This window comes from Elgaria multicarinata, chromosome 6 (assembly GCF_023053635.1).
Source record: "Elgaria multicarinata webbii isolate HBS135686 ecotype San Diego chromosome 6, rElgMul1.1.pri, whole genome shotgun sequence".
In the NCBI taxonomy this organism is placed as follows: domain Eukaryota; kingdom Metazoa; phylum Chordata; class Lepidosauria; order Squamata; family Anguidae; genus Elgaria; species Elgaria multicarinata.
This window is the reverse complement of record NC_086176.1, coordinates 121,797,808-121,813,555: the sequence shown is the minus strand read 5'-3', so window position 1 is coordinate 121,813,555 and position 15,748 is coordinate 121,797,808. Positions and strand designations below refer to the sequence as shown.

General features: G+C 51.5%; 1 protein-coding gene across 2 annotated transcripts in view; it reads left to right on the top strand.

The window, feature by feature from the left end:
- Positions 1-15,748, top strand: part of CA9 (carbonic anhydrase 9) — a 51,778-nt gene that overhangs the window by 32,619 nt on the left and 3,411 nt on the right. Inside the window, exons 7-12 of one of the 2 annotated variants that reach the window (XM_063128392.1) lie at positions 468-625; positions 870-1,004; positions 10,707-10,781; positions 11,743-11,814; positions 15,062-15,097; positions 15,624-15,717. In XM_063128392.1, the coding sequence (XP_062984462.1) occupies positions 468-625; positions 870-1,004; positions 10,707-10,781; positions 11,743-11,814; positions 15,062-15,097; positions 15,624-15,717 (570 nt within the window). Of the gene's footprint in view, positions 1-467; positions 626-862; positions 1,005-10,706; positions 10,782-11,742; positions 11,815-15,061; positions 15,098-15,623; positions 15,718-15,748 lie in introns of both variants that reach the window. The other variant, XM_063128393.1, reaches the window with a different exon arrangement.

The following is a 15,748-nucleotide window of genomic DNA, read 5'->3' as shown; positions in this document are numbered from 1 at the left end:
GCAGGGTTCCTTCCTCGCCCTTCTTGGAGGATCAAACCGGGGACCTTCTGCATGCCAAGCAGGCGCTCTGCCATGCTGCGCCACAGCCCCTCTCTTGCTCAGCCCATGCTGGTTCTGATCTAGAGAGGCAGAGCTTTCTGCAAGAGGTGATGAATGAGAGATGGCTGGTGGGAAGAGCAGAAGCTGCAGCCCTGCGGTCTCGATCACTCAGACCAGCGGGGCTCTGGGCCACTGCTTTGCCTTCTGGTGCCGGTGGGATGTCGTTCTAGATTGCTCTTCGGGTGACATTTTGTGGCTTCACACACACACACACACACACACACACACACACACACACTAGCATTCTCACCCTGTGTGCCCTTTATCTTGTGTGCAGGTAATATGGGCTTGTCTAGACCCCTTTCCTGCCCTCTATCTATCTTGCCCAAATTTGCCCACTTCTCTCACTGGGGGCCTTCCCTTCTCAGGGAACGAAACTCTCATTGCTGGCTTTGATGTAGCTACGCTGCTTCCTAACAACCTCGATCACTATTTCCGCTACAACGGCTCACTGACCACTCCGCCTTGCTATCAGACGGTGAACTGGACAATCTTTAACCAGACCATCCGGCTGTCCCAAGAGCAGGTCTGTCTGGGTGGAGAGTGGTGATGGTGGGGGGCGGGGGGCGGTGCTGCCCCTGGAAGGAAGATGGCCCCTGCTTGGGGCTGGCCTGGCCAGGGCAGTGTGTGGCTTGGTGAATCACTTCAGGGTCCTTGTGGCTGCTGCATGTCCTCTGCAAGTGCCCCTTCTCCGGATCCTTGCAGCTGCTGCTGCTGCCCACTGGCCCCTCCAGCTGACTGGTTCTCTCCCTTCTTACTTGAGATCGCAGTGCTGGATGACGCCCTCCAAGGAGACGATGACCAGCCCCTCCAGAGCAACTACCGCCTGCCACAAAGGATGCATGGCCGGAGTGTCCTGGCGAGCTTCCAGATGCTCCACACCCCAGAAGAGGCTTCGCCACCTGGTAAGGGCTGGCCCAGGTTCCCATTGGCTGCCTCGGCCTAGAACTAGGAAGCTGGCCCCCTGCAGATGCTTTAGAGCAGCCCATCCCCATGTTCTGGGACTCCAGTATGACAATGGAATCAGTTAACTAGGGAGGTGGTGGGCTCTCCCACACTAGAGGCCTTCAAGAGGCAGCTGGACAAGCATCTGTCAGGGATGCTTTAGGGTGGATTCCTGCATTGAGCAGGGGGTTGGACTCGATGGGCTCGTAGGATTTTGGAGAGATTCATTCTCCAAAATATGCTGTCTTCCAACCTTCTTTGGAAAACAGATATTTACCCAACAAACACACACACACACCTGTTTTAAAGCATATAGAGCCACTATATGCTTTAAATGTCCTACAACTCTCAATATTCTCCAGCCAGACATATTTGCTGGGGAATGCTGGAAGTTTTATGATTTCTCTCTCTCTAAATGCACATAGGATAGTGCCCTTAGTCTCACATATGCGTATATGCATGTCTTGTCAAATAGGCACACTGTTCAAGACTCTAGAAGTGCTTTTTCTTTTCTTAAGTTTGGGAGCATGGTTTTTAATGTGTGTGTGCTCAAAGCATTCAGGACATGATAAATGCTGCCAATTTTTCAGATTTTTTTTTTACATCTGCTTCTTTAAAGAAGAATCAATAAAGTTATAAGCAATCACATTCAATATAATTGAAACAATTTGTCACAGTTCTATGTACACTTTATTTATTTTTAAAATGGAAGCATCTTAAAAACCAGGAACTGATCAAAGACAAAACCATGTTCTATAAACGTTCTTTAAACCACCCGTGGCAGGGTTTTTTCTCGCGGGGGGGGGGGGTGTTGCCTGATAATCTGGGGAGGGGTCCGAGTACACGATTCCCCACTGCTGGGCAGGACTTTGCCATGCATCAGTAAGCATGGTGTGAGAACTTGGCACAATTCACAAGGCGCTCCTGTACTTGGCTACACAGAAATAAGCCCCATTGAATTCAGTGGGACTTACTCACAGGTCATTGCACAGCCTTAGCAAACTAGAGATGAGGTTTTTTTCTTTCCATGAGAAACAAAAGTTATTCCAAAATGTTTTCTATTTCCACAATGCGTGTGGAAAAGATGAACTGCCCAGAGAGCTTTGGCTATTGGGCGGCAAAAAAATAAGAAATAAATAATAATCATAAATAAAAAGGGAGATCTTTTTGAGAAAGCTGAAGGCAAACTGAAAGAGGACTCCCTGCTTGGGCTGCATGCACTCCATGTAGCCCGGGAACAACTTTTGACAAACCTGCCCAAAGTGTTGAACTAAAGGCAGTGGTGCAGCTTGGGTTGAGAACGTAAGAACGTGAGAGTCAGCTTGGTGGTGTGGCTAAAGTGTTGGACTGGGAGCCGGGAGATCTGGGTTCAAGTCCCCACTCGGCCATCGAAACCCACTTGGTGACTTTGGGCCAGTCACAGACTCTCAGCCCAACGTACCTCACAGGCTTGTTGTTGTGAGGATAAAAATGGAGAGGAGGAGGATTATGTACGCTGCCTTGGGTTCCTTGGAAGAAAAAGGGTGGGATATAAATGCAATAAATAAATAAATAAAAATAAGACCCATGCTGGATTAGACCAAGGTCCATCTAGTCCAGCATTCTGTTCACACAGTGGCCAACCATGAGAAGCCCACAAGTAGGACATGAGTGCAACAGCACCCTCACACCCATGTACCCTAGCCACTGGCATACATATGCAGACTGCCTGTGCTACTGGAGGGAGCATAGAGCCATCAGAACTTGTAGCCATGGATAGTTTTTTCCAGGAATTTGTCTATCTCCTTTTTAAAGCCATCCGAATGGGTGGCCATCAAAACATCTTGTGGCAGAGAATTCCATAGCTGAATGATGTGGTTGGGTTAAAATATTCAGCCCTGGAGCCCCGGGGGCAGGGGCAAATATTACCCCAGGAAGCAGTAGGTATTGGGGGCCACGTAAAGCAAACTCCATTTTCTTCCTGTGGTGTGTTGATTGCAGTGATTTTAAAATGCAAAAGTGCACATGCTCAGAATATTTTGTTTTTAATTCTTGGTTGGCAAACAGGTTGTTGTTGTTCTAACGTGTCAGGAATGCAGAAGCAGTTGGTTAGAGACCAACAGAAATTTTACTTATGTGCTTTATAACTGGAATAATACACATGGCCAATTTAAAGTTGGGGATGGTGGTGCTGTAAGTCCATTAAGTCGGGAGATCCAGGTTCTAGTCCCCACTCAGCCTACCTCACAAGGTTATTGTTTTGAGGATAAAATGGAGAGGAGGAGGATTATGTCCACCACCTTGGGTTCCTTGGAAGAAAAATGGTGGGATATAAATGTAATAAATAAATAAAATGTAAGCTCCATAACCTTGTAACTTGTAGTCAGATATTTTGAAAGGAACCAGTACCTCATGTGATTGGGATTTAATAAAAATGTTGAAGAGCACTGGGCCCAGGACTGAGCCTTGCGGTACCCCACTCGTTGCCTCTCCCCAGTTTGAGAAGGTTCCATTGATAAGTACTCTTTGAGTCCGATTCTGTAGCCAACTGTGAATCCACCTAATAGTTGTTCCATGTAGCCCACTTTTAGCTAGTTTGTTAATCAGAATATCATGGGGCACTTTGTCAAAAGCTTTGCTGAAGTCAAGATATATGATGTCCACATATATTCCCACAGCATTCCCACAGTCCACAAGGGAGGTTACCCGATCAAAAAATGAGATCAAATTAGTCTGACAGGATTTGTTCCTGACAAATCCATGTTGGCTTCTAGTGATCACCGCATTGATTTCAAGGTGTTTACAGATTGACTTCTTTATAATCTGCTCCAGAATTTTCCCAGGGATAGATGTCAGACTTACTGGTCTGTAGTTCCCAGGTTCCTCCTTTTTGCCCTTTTTGAAGATAGGGACGTTAGCCCTCCTCCAGTCATCCGGCACCTCACCCGTCTTCCATGATTTTGCAAAGATAATAGACAAAGGTTCTGAGAGTTCTTCCACTAGCTCCTTTATTACTCTAGGATGCCCTGGAGATTTGAACTCATTCAAGGAAATTAGGTGTTCTTTGACCATTTCTTTATCAATCTCAAACTGTAATCCTGCCCCCTCAACTTCTGCTTCACTTTTTCCAGGGGGGTCATAGACCCGCTTTTGGGAGAAGGCTGAGGCAAAGTAGGAATTGAGCACTTCAGCCTTTTCTTTGTCATCTGTTATCAATTTGCCATCCTCATTAAGCATTTCTTTCCTCTGTCTTTTACTGCTCACATATCTGAAGAAAGCCTTTTTATTTCTTTTAGCATCCCTCGCTAATCTTAGCTCATTCACAGCTTTAGCTTTCCTGACACCATTTCAGCACTTCTGTGCCACCTGTCTGTACTCTTCTTTTGTAGCCTGGCCTTCCTTCCACTTCCTATATGTATCCTTTTTTGTTTTCAGGTCATCTCTAAACTTTTTGTGGAGCCACATTGGTTTCCTCTGTTGTCTTCTATCTTTTCTCGTTGTTGGAATTGTTTGTAACTGTGCCCTTAAAATTTCCTTTTTTAAATACTCCCACCCATCCTGCACTCCTTTTCTCATTAGGCTCACTTGCCACGGGACCTTATTTATCATAGTTCTGAGTTTATTAAAATCAGCTTTCCTAAAATCCAGAGTACGTGTATGGCTATACTCAACTTCTGTCTCCTTCATAATCAAGAATTCAAGTAATTAATTCAAGTCTTAATTGTGAGTTGTAGAATTAGACATGTGACCAAGGCCACACATCCTTGGGGGCCGGTCATGTCAAGTTGGCCCCTCCTTGGGGTGGGCACGCCTCCTTGAGGGCAGCCGTATTGTCCTCGTTTTTGGTTTCCAAAATATGGTCACCCTATCTTATCTTATCTTATTAAGAAGGGGGGGCTGGCAAAAACAGGGACCGGGGCAGGGGGCAGGGCTGTAGTCCAGCACTGGGGTTGGGCAGGAAGCTCAAGGAGGAGAATTGGGATGTAGGAGATGAAGTGCGTGGCGGGGGGTGAGGAGAGGAGGCCCCAGGTGAGAGGAAAAGGAAGACCATAGGTGCAGAAGGTGGAGCTGGGCCTAGCCCTGAGCTCCAGTGGTGAAGGAGCTCATCATGCTTAGGACGAACAAATGGAAGAAGCCAGCAGGGTCCTCACAGCAGAGACAACTCCATTGGGCACACAAAAAGCTCCCCTGAGTGGGCGGCTAGGTAGAGACACCTTGGACAGGGAGAGAAGCAGGCTCGAGTGGTGGAGATTGGCCTTTGTACCACGGGAGGCCCAAAGGACAATGCTCTGAGGGCCCAGGGGAGGCTGCTCCTCTGTTGTCCACTCCCCTGGGCCGGAGATCTTGCCTGGGAAAGTCTCTGCTTCAGGTTCTGAGGGGAGGGGGAGGCAGAAAAGAGCAGAGCTTGTTCGGTGGTGGCACCGTCCCCATGGAGCTTCCCGCCATGGGAACTCCACCTGACAAGCTTGCTGAGGTGGGATTTAGGAGGATGCTAAAAGTCTTGTCTAGGAAGGCATTTCGTGATAGCCGCTGATGCCTTCTGAAAGGTTCTGTGAAGGACTTCATGCTTCTTGTTTAGTGTCTTTATTGCTTAAAAAATCTTTGCCTGGTGTTAGTTAGCTGCCATGAATGCCATTTTGGGTACTTGGGTGGGAACGAATGGTAGCCTAAAGATGGCCAGTCGGGAGCATGTGGCTCACCGCAGTGGCCCAATCCGCTCCGAGGCCCCCATCTCCCCAGGGGCCCCCCAAAGCTCCAAATCAGCCAGTTCCCTCCTACCTGCTATCCCAGCCGGGTTCAGTCAGGCCTCCTTAGAATGGACGTGGTCCCTACACTGTGGCCACTCTCGTGGCCCCATTTTGGATCACAGGAAAAATCCCCTGCCACCCCCACCCTCCCATCTCACTTCCGGTTGTTTTTAAAGGTGACCTCTTTGTGCCCGGCGGCCTCTGCCTCCACCTGTTCTGGGACGGGCACAGTGCTCCCCGCCTTTTTCCCTTGGCCCTCGGCCACCTTCCAGACTCTTCTGCTGCTCCCACAGAAAGCACACAGGCCCCGCGCCAGGCCGTGACGCAACCCTGTTGTTATTGGAAGGCTTTTCAGGTCTTTCTTTCCTCCCTCCCTCCCTCCTTTCCCGGGCATGTTGCCCTGCTCCTGAACCCAAAGAGCGGGCTGCGTCACAGGAGCACATCCCACCCCTAGGCAAGGTGTCCCTCCACCCAGCCAGGGCTGCCCTGGGCATGGCCCAGTGGGCGGGTGCAGGTGGGGCAACTCCGAGGGTTGTTTTCCCAGCCCTTGGCTCAGTGCCTCAGCCGGCCTCTTGGCAGCATTCAGCGCAGTCACCTCCACCTGGCCCAGAGGTCATGTGAAGGGAGGCATCTGTGGCTTTGCTGAGGAGGTGTCTGGGGGCACAGATGTGCCTGCACCTGGCCCCACTCCCACCACAAATGTGTCTCTTCCTGTAGCTTCAATGCTGCTGAGGGCGGGGGGGCCCGTCCCATCTGCTCTAGAAGGCAAGAGGTCAGCCAGGAGGGCTCTTTGAGGGGAGGGGCCTTTATTTACCCTGACTGGGCCAGAATCCAGTTCCAAAGGCCACTGGAAAGGTTCCCCTGAAGCACTCCAGCTCCTGACAGCACGGGGCGGGGAGGGGAGGGGGGGGAGAAACACCAACTGAGCCTTGGGAAAAGTGACTTAAAAGCAACCTGGTACATCTTCCACTTTGTCTGGGCTTCTGTGAACTAGGTCCATGGCAGCCTCTTCTTGCCCGGCTGCTGGTGGCCTCTTCCACTGAGTCAGGATGAACCTGTGAATCACTAAGTGGCACCTGTCATCACTGCTTGGGTCGGATTCCTGGTGTGTGTGTGTGCGCACGTGCGCAACAGATAGTGAGAGAGAATTTCTGTAAGGCTATTTTTCTCCATGCAGAAGGAGAGGACGGGGCCTCTGCCAGGGCCCACCAGAGATGCAGCCTCTGCTGTCTGCTTATTTGTGAAGCTGTTTGGGAATCAGCTTCACAAACAGGCCTCCGGGTGACACCTATTCCAAAAGCACCTCATGAAAGCCCCCCTCCCTCCCTCGCCCCCCCCCTCTCTCTCGCCAGGAGATATGACCCTGCACCCACAGCCAGCCTTCCTTATCCATATTTCCAGGCAGGCAACGGAGCGCCTTCCAAAATGATGCCAGCCTTTCTTCCCAAGCCAGGCTTGGCCATAGAAGGGCTGAGTTGCCAAAATGGCAGCTCCCCTGCCAGGCAACAGAAGTCAGTGATGTGGCTTTGATGGGAATTAACTCACTAATTAACTGGTGAGAAAAATTCATGGAACAGCGAACTTCTACTTTTAACTAATAAAAAAAGTTTAACAGTTAACATGAAATAGTTTTTAACAAGGTTAATTTTCACTATTTTAAATATATAATTGACAAGTGAATATATATGTGTGTGTGTGTGTGTATCTCCATATATCTCCCAGAATTTTCCCTGCCTCAGCCACTTTTTAGGACTCTCTTTGGAATGCTAGGACCTTATTGAAACTCTCCAGCTTCTGTTTGCAGGAGAGAGAGTAGCATATCTTCTCCACAGAAATGGAACCTTCCCAATCTGGTGCTCTTCATATCTGTTGGACTGCAACTCCCAGCATCCCCCAGCCAGTTGAAGTTCAACACACCTGGAGGGCACTACGTTAGGAAAGACTGAGATACAGCCTTTTACGGACTACAAGTCCTGCAGTGGACGCTGGCATTTCCCGTGCACCTGCAGAAATACACAGAGCAGCCATCAGGCTGCAGCACAGCGGACGAGTACAGGGGCAGCAGAGGCATCGGCCCTCGTAAGCGGGGGCGGGGGGATATCTGCTGCTAAATGTCCTGAACCAGAATGTATGGGTGTAAATAAGCTATCCTTAATTGACATGTTTATATGCCTATCAAAGATTTATGCTGGTTAGATTTTGTGATAGAAATTCTTTCAGACTTTGGGACATTGTTAAAGTAGTGCTAAGTTTCCTGAAATCACCATCATCATCTCATTTTAAAATAGGTACAGCATTATATTTCTTTTTAGAAAGAAATGTGTATTTAAAAAACATGTGTTAAAATTGCTTCTTTCCATAACTCAATAATGCCCATTAGACTTCAATAACAACACCCCCCCCCCCAAAAAAAATGTTCCTTTAAAAATGTTGTGTGCCACCTCCTGGTTCAGGCAGCCTAGGACTCGGAGCCTCCCCCACGCCGTGCTGCAAAGTTCCACAGCCCTCTGCACATGTTTAGAATTACTTTCTTCTTTATTACTTCAGGATAGTGTAGGATCTATGTCAAAAAATTAAATAACATGATGAGTGTTAAGCAATGGCAGCCTCATTTACAGAGGGGTTTTCCACAATAACCTCATGACGACATGGACCCTGACAACAGCAACAACTTAACATTTGGACATGCTTTGTGCTGTCCAGAAGAACCAAGGCCAGCTGCACAAGGAGAGGGTGGGAACCTAGCTTAGCATTGGTAAATTGCTATTCAGAAAATGGAAGGGCAAGTAGAGCATGTTCTGAGAGTGAATGGGCTTCTGTGGACTTCTGGGAAAGAAATCCACTTATTGTATTTGAAAATGAAAAATAATGCTAACAGGCCCTCCCCCATGTGTCCTGCATTTCTCACAAATCAACTTCACTTCCAAATGATTTCTCTTTTTAACCCATCTTTAAAATTGTAGAAAGGGAGAGGGGAAAGCCTTTTAATTTAAGTTTGAAAGCCGATAACTTTTACTTCTAACTAGTTCCTTTTCCCATTAACTTTACCCAAGACTTTGGTTCTTTGCTAGCCAACTCCAACCCCGATGCGCAGGAGTTCACTCACTGCCAGCAGCAGGAGACACTCTGCACCGCCCGCCGGGACTCGGTCGTGAGCCAAAGTGCTTGAGGGAGGGGCAGGGGCCACAGGGGCACGGGCCTGCGGGTTCCCCGGTGAGAGGTCGCTCTGGGGGCCCCCAGGGACGTGGGCTTCTGTGGTCCACTTACCTGCAGCTCTGCCTGGAGGTCCCTTAACTGGGAACAGCACCTGGGGCCAAATTAGCTGCGATGGAGGCAGGCTGGGTGAGAATGGAGGGGGAGGTTGGGGGTGGGGAGCTCAGCTGCCTATGCAGCCCTTTAGGCGCACCTGGGACTCCTTCCAGGCTGCTACGTGCATGAATGGGGCAGACACGCCGACAGTGGGGTGACCATATGAAAAGGAGGACTGGGCTCCTGTATCTTTAACAGTTGCATAGAAAAGGGAATTTCAGCAGGTGTCAATTGTATGCATGTAGCATCTGGTGAAATTCCCCCTTCATCACAAGAGTTAAAGCTGCAGGTGCCCTGCCCTCTTTTAAATCTGCTCACTCTAGTATAGCTCCTGCACTTTAACGGTTGTGATGAAGAGGGAATTTCACCAGATGCTACATGCATACAAATGACACCTGCTGAAATTTCCTTTTCTATGCAACTGTTAAAGTTACAGGAGCCCTGTCCTCCTTTTCATATGGTCACACTAGCCAATAGCCAATGGGCGCCTAGATTGCGCCCCCCCCCAAAGGCCAGGTGGACAAAGAAAGGCTGGAAGGGAGGTGGCCCTGGAACCTTGGATGGAGCAGACCAAAGGCTGGGGCACTCCCCCACCCCAGAGACCGCCTGCTTTGAGATTATTATTATTATTATTATTTATTTATTTATATAGCACCATCAATGTACATGGTGCTGTACAGATAACATGTGTGGGGCTCCCTGGCTAGCGAGTGGCTGCCATTGGGTAGTCCGTTGGATTTACAGGCACCAGGGCTCGGCAATGACTCGTCCTTTGTGTAGCCAAGAAGGTGGCCAAGAAATACTTTTTAACAATAACAGCAGCAACCACAATTTATTATTTGATTTATATGTCACCTTTCGACCAAGAATGACATTCAAGGCAGCTTACAATAAAACTGCAGCACAAGGCTCCTGCCCATCACCAGCCTCTTCCCGGTTGTATTTCGATTAGAGACGAGCAAGGTGTGTGTGTGTGTGTGTGTGTGTGTGTGTGTGTGTGTGTGTGTGTGTATAATGGGATGGGGCACTGCAGGGGGAGTATAGCCCCCCTCCTCCATTTCGCTCAGCAATTGACAAATCCTATCAAACTCCCCAACTGTGTCAAGTCCCTTACAGCCCTGCCCGTGTGTGTGTGTGTGTGTGTGTGTGTGTGTGTGTGTGTGTGTGTGCAATGAGAGCCACGTGGAGTCACGTGTGGTTGTTCTTGCGTGCCTGGAGCATCCCTGGGAGAGGTGGTGGCCGTGAGGAGGGCTCTGAAGACGCCTTGCTGGGGCAGCCGTAAGCATGAGATATTAAGTTATGAGCATATATGTTCCATGAGCCTTCTACCCATCCTGGCTCTGCTTTTTCTCCTAAGGGACTTTCGCCTCCTGCCTCCCAAACTGCCACCTCCTGATGCTCTTTTAACAGCAGCGCTACTGATGAGGGCGGCAGCCAAAACGTTTAGCTTAAAATATTGTTTACTACTCTGTTGCTACCCTTTCTGTCTTCCTTATGCATTTTACCTTAAGACTGACTGCATCCACAGTGGATCCAGAGCCTCGCTGTTGTTGTGCTGGGGTGTGTGTGTGTGTGTGTATGTGTGTGTATATGTATCACTGGGCTCCTTGTGACCATCTGCTGCAGATGAAGAAGATCCCCCCAGGATCTCGGTTCCACGTGGGCCCACAGAGAGAAGTGATGGACCAGACCCTAGAGAAGGTAATGACCGGGCTGCTTGCTTCTCTTTGCCCTGGCGCCTTTTGGGGTGACTCTGAGGCCCCGGGATGATGCACTGCAGCTCCCCTCTTACAGGCTTCTTCTGGAAGGGTTTCATGGGGGCGGGGAGTTGGGACCCTGTCGGTTAGTCTGGGGGACTCTGCTGGCAGGGACTCAGACTGGTCTGGGGTAGCCGAGCCTGGCCACAGGGGCTGGGCTTCCTTGCCAGACGCCTTTGGGAATGTGAAAGGTCAGGCTGTGAGCATTGCCAAGTTGTGGGATGGGCCGCTGCTGGTCTTCTAAACGTTTGTGGGGCTTGGGGGCTGGGCTAGCCTGAGGGGGGGTCCCAAGGGATGCGTTGGAGGAGGAGAGCAGCCGCTGGGCTTGGAGAAGGATTTCTGTGCAGACCCATCTCAGGCCCAAGCCTCGTGAGGAGGGAAGGAAGGCAGCCAGCATCTGGGGCATGAAGGGCTCCCAAGAGTGCCGGAGAGAAGGACGCTCCTCCAGGGCTGGGGTGTTGGCTGCCCTCTTTGAGGAGGTAGACGGATAACGGGCAGGTAGAAGCAGCAGCTGGCTTTGGCCCAGTCTGCCCGCAGCTGGTCCTTCCTCCGCGGGGGGCTCTTGGGGACCTTTGCTTTGCTTTGGCACTTGAGGCTGCCTGGCTGGGGATGCAGTGAGTCCATCTCTGCGCCTGCGCGGCAGGAGTGGCGGTGGGGGGCTGTTCCAGACACCCTCCCCCTTTGGTACGCTGAAAGTCACATTGTATCTGCAGCAGGCTGCTCTGGCTGCCACTGCTGGGCACGACGTGGGGCGGGGGGCAGCGGCCGGGGTGTGTGTGTCCTGGTTCTGAGCTGGCATGCTTCTGAAAGAGATGTGGAATTGAACAAGGAGGCCATGTGGGACGTGGGCTGGTGGGTGGCTGCTCCTGCCACCACAGGCCTCTGAGTTTTTTGTGGTCTCACAGGCAGCAGAAGGCATTCCTCTATCCCGGATGGTGCCACAGGACAAGACTCTGATGGGCCGGCATCTCAAGAAGGTACAGCGCCGGCTCTCCTGCCCGCTTCTGATCTCGCTCTTCCTTTGGGGCTGCCAGAGCTCTTCAGGGTGGGAGACTGGGGGAGTTCAGGCCTGGCTGGTTGTGCCTTGGATCGGTTGGCCTCTGCTCCCCCCTGCCCTCGCCCCCACCTTGAGCTCTCTATCCATCTGCCTGGGTGAAGGTCTGTGATGCGTGCCCAGCTAAATCCTGCAAGGGGCTTTTGATGGAGACGTGTGCTGTGTTCCCCATTCCTACCCACCCCCCTTGCAGTGTGTAGATGTGCCAATGCAAGATGAGAGTTGCTGAGCGGAGGAGGGGCGAGGGGGGAACAGGCCCCTTGGAGCCAAAGGAGTGATCAATGTTCCTTTGATTAGTTCCAAATGGATGCAGCCCAGACCCTCTGGCTGTGCTCTCCCGTGGCTGTTTCCTCGAGCCCCAGGTGGGAGGCACAGCAGCCGAGAGAGGTCCAGGGCCCAGCGCAGTCCCTCCGTGGAACAGAGCAGCCTGCTTCACCGAGACCATCCAGCCTCACTGTTGCTGCCTTGAACCCTTGGGCTCCCCGTTCCCTCTCCTCTGTGGAGGAAAACCGTTACAGCGACACACACAAAGGGGGGGACAAAGACGTCGGCATCTACACACACACACACCCCACGCTCCCACTGACACACCGCCTTCCTTTCCCCCGCCAGCCCCAGTCTTAGTGCCGTGGTCCCACACCCATGTCCCTACCTAAGAGAAGTGGCCGCCCTCGAGGTCTCCGCAGCGCCCTGCGCAGAGGCAGACAGGGCAAGCGCTCTTTCCAAGCCCCCTTGGCAGGCACATTGTTTGTGGCGGTTGCGCTGGTGGCTGCGAGGTCAGTCTTGATGGACACATCAGGATTGATCCATCGCTTTCAAAAGTCTCTAGGGAAGCAGACAAAGGGTTCACGAGAGGCCAGTAGAAGAGGCTTCTGGCAACAGACTGCGCACAGGCCATGTGTAGGGTGACCATATGAAAAGGAGGACAGGGCTCCTGTATCTTTAACAGTAATGTAGAAAAGGGAATTGCAACAGGTGTCAATTGAAGTGGGTGAAATTCCCTCTTTATCACAACAGTTAAAGCTACTAGGGATGTGCTCCGCTCCGATTAGGAGCGTAGAAGCAGTAGCGGATTGGCCTGCTCCGCCTTACCCAGAGGCGGAGTAGGAGCGGACCGCGGACCCCCTAGAAGCAAGGCGAAGAGAAGCGACCATTTTTCGGAGCTCCGAGTTCAGGCGGAGCGCTCCGGTCGCCATCTTGAAAACATTTCGCCATAGGATTGCATTGCGGCAAATAATCGCGCATAACTACGTTGTTTTTGAAGCTATCATTCTGGAAATTCTTGTGCACAGAGAGTCGTGGATGGGGGTCATTTTGAGACCACTCTCACCTCTCTGCGTGCTGTGGTTCACGTGCAATATTTTTTTAAAAATCGGGTCAACCGCGCGGCTCAAACTGCGTTTCGGCTTTTCGCCCATAGGATTGCATTGAGGGAAAGAATCGGGGATAACTGGGGGGGGTTTAAGCTATCGTTCTGAAAATTCTTGTGCACAGAGAGTCGTGGATGGGGGTCATTTTGAGACCACTCTCAACTTTCTGCATCGTACGGGTCGTGGGCTAGACGTTTTTAAAAAATCGGCGGGAAAAATACCTTTTTCAAAGGGCTGAGGGGCAGAGTCAGCTCCCGGTCATGATGATCCCAAAGTTGGAGGAGGGCATAGGCAAAACAGGTAACTTGGGATTCTGGGAAACTTCTCTTTCTTCATCTGAACGGGCTTTTCCCCGTGTTTTTTAACACAGTAGCCCCACCAAATGCACAAACACAACCTGAAATCATATACTAAGCCAAGAATAAGAGATAGAAAAACACAGCACTGCTCCCCACCCTAACCTTGGGGAACAACTGAATCGATGTGGTGCAAGGGGATGAGCTCCCCTAGGGCATCTCATCGTGGACGTGCCCCCACTCTCTCTTGCACTGGAAGGCCATAGAGCCTTCCAAAGAGAGTAAAACGGTGGAGCAATGCCTCTCATGAGTTGAAGTGAATGGTCACTTTTCAGTGGTGGAGCAATGCCTGTTCTGAGTCGAAGTGAGCGTTTTACTTCTTCTCGGAGCTGTGGCTGTCAGTGTCTTGAACTGGCAGCTACTTCCCCCTCCCCCGGGCACGTCCCCCTATTGCTGGTAAAAGACAGATATAGCCTTTTAAAAAAAGTTCTTCTTGTTGTTTATTGAGCAACACTGCTGCTTTTAATTCCACCCCTCCTTTGTTTATTGATTGATTTATTCCATTTTATATGCATTACTGGCTTATCCTTGGCTCACTTCCTTATGCCCCCAGAAATGCCAGCTGCATGCCTGCCTGCCTTCCCTCCCTCCTCCCCTGCCCACCTCGCAGGGATGGTGTGTGTGGGGTGCCCGATTTTCAAAAATTCGCCAACAATCAGGGGATGATGGGATTGCTTTGAAACTTGGCATGCGTGTGTATATCCCCATGAGGTGTCATGGTGCCAAACATGAGGTTTCTAACTTGAACAGAAAAAAAGTTGTATAATTTTTTAGCTTTCAATGCAAGCCTATGGGGGGGGGGAAACGGAGCTCCGGATCCGGATCCGGAGCTCCGAGCGGAGCGGAGCGGAAGTGGGCGGAGCGGGGGCGGGGCGGAGCGGCCCGATCCGGAAAATGGCGGATCTGCAAGTGAAGCGGAGCGGGGGGTCTGTGCACACCCCTAAAAGCTACACTAGCTATAGTAGAGTGGCCAGATACAACAGAGGGCAGGGCTTCTGCAGCTTTAACTGTGTTGATGAAGAGAGAATTTCACCCTCTTCAATTGACACCTGCTGAAATTCCCTTTTCTACATTACAGTTAAAGACACAGGAACCCTGTCCTCCTTTTCATATGGTCACCCTAGCCATGTGCAAATGTCCCCGAGTCAGGAGGGGCCCTGGAAATGGGACAGGGCTAGTGAGAGTTGGGGCAACATGGCAGAACGGGATCCTCGCCTAGTTTGTGCCCAGTCCGTCACCCCCCCACCCCTTGTTCATAGCAGCCCCTTACTTGTTGCATGTGTGTTTTTGGGTGGAAGCGCTCTGGGTGTGTGTGTGCAGGTAAGAGTGTATTGCTTGGGGAGGAGTCCCCGGGCACCTCTGGCAGGAGAAGGGCACTTGGACGGGGACAAGGGGAGCCGGGCGGCATCTCCGCAGCAGCTGACCCTTCATGCTTTGCTTCCAGGTGCTGGCAAGCGGGTGGGCTCCTCCCTTCGCACAGGTGAGTTCCCCCTCGGTCGTGCTCGTCCCGCCGCTCAGCACCCAGCCCCACACTCCCCCTGCTTCACCACGAGGGTGTGACCAGACCTAGTGCGAAACAGCGGCGTTGTTGCACCACCCAGGAAGTCCACTCACCCACCCCTTGGTGCACGTGTGCCTCATCCCCCCAGCACCAACTGGCAGTTGGGCTCAGCACTAACCAGCTGCATGAACCCCCTCCCTCCCTCCCTCCCTCGAACTGTTTTGCAGCAGTTTCAAACTGGAGTCCATCCCTCGCCCTCATCCAAGTTGACACATGAGCGCTTGCCTGTGTATGCATAGAAGTGAGGCTTGGAGGGGCCCATCACACCCAGGCAAGGTCTCATTCTGCCCCTCTGCTCCAGCACCCCTTCCCCTGCAGGACTTCCTGCCTCCCCAATCCAGGAAGGTGGTTGGGACTACCACGGCTTGGGCTGGGCCCCGGGCCCTCCGCACTCCCTGGCCTGGGGGTCCCCTCTGGCCCTCTCCCCATGTCCCTCTTCCCACAGGAGACGTGCTGGCTGTTCTCTTTGGAGCTCTCTTTGGGGTCACGGCCCTCGCGTTTCTCCTCTACGTCCGTAAGCACCGGAGCCAGAAGCGCAGGTGAGAGAGCTGGCCACCCCCCCTCCCCCAG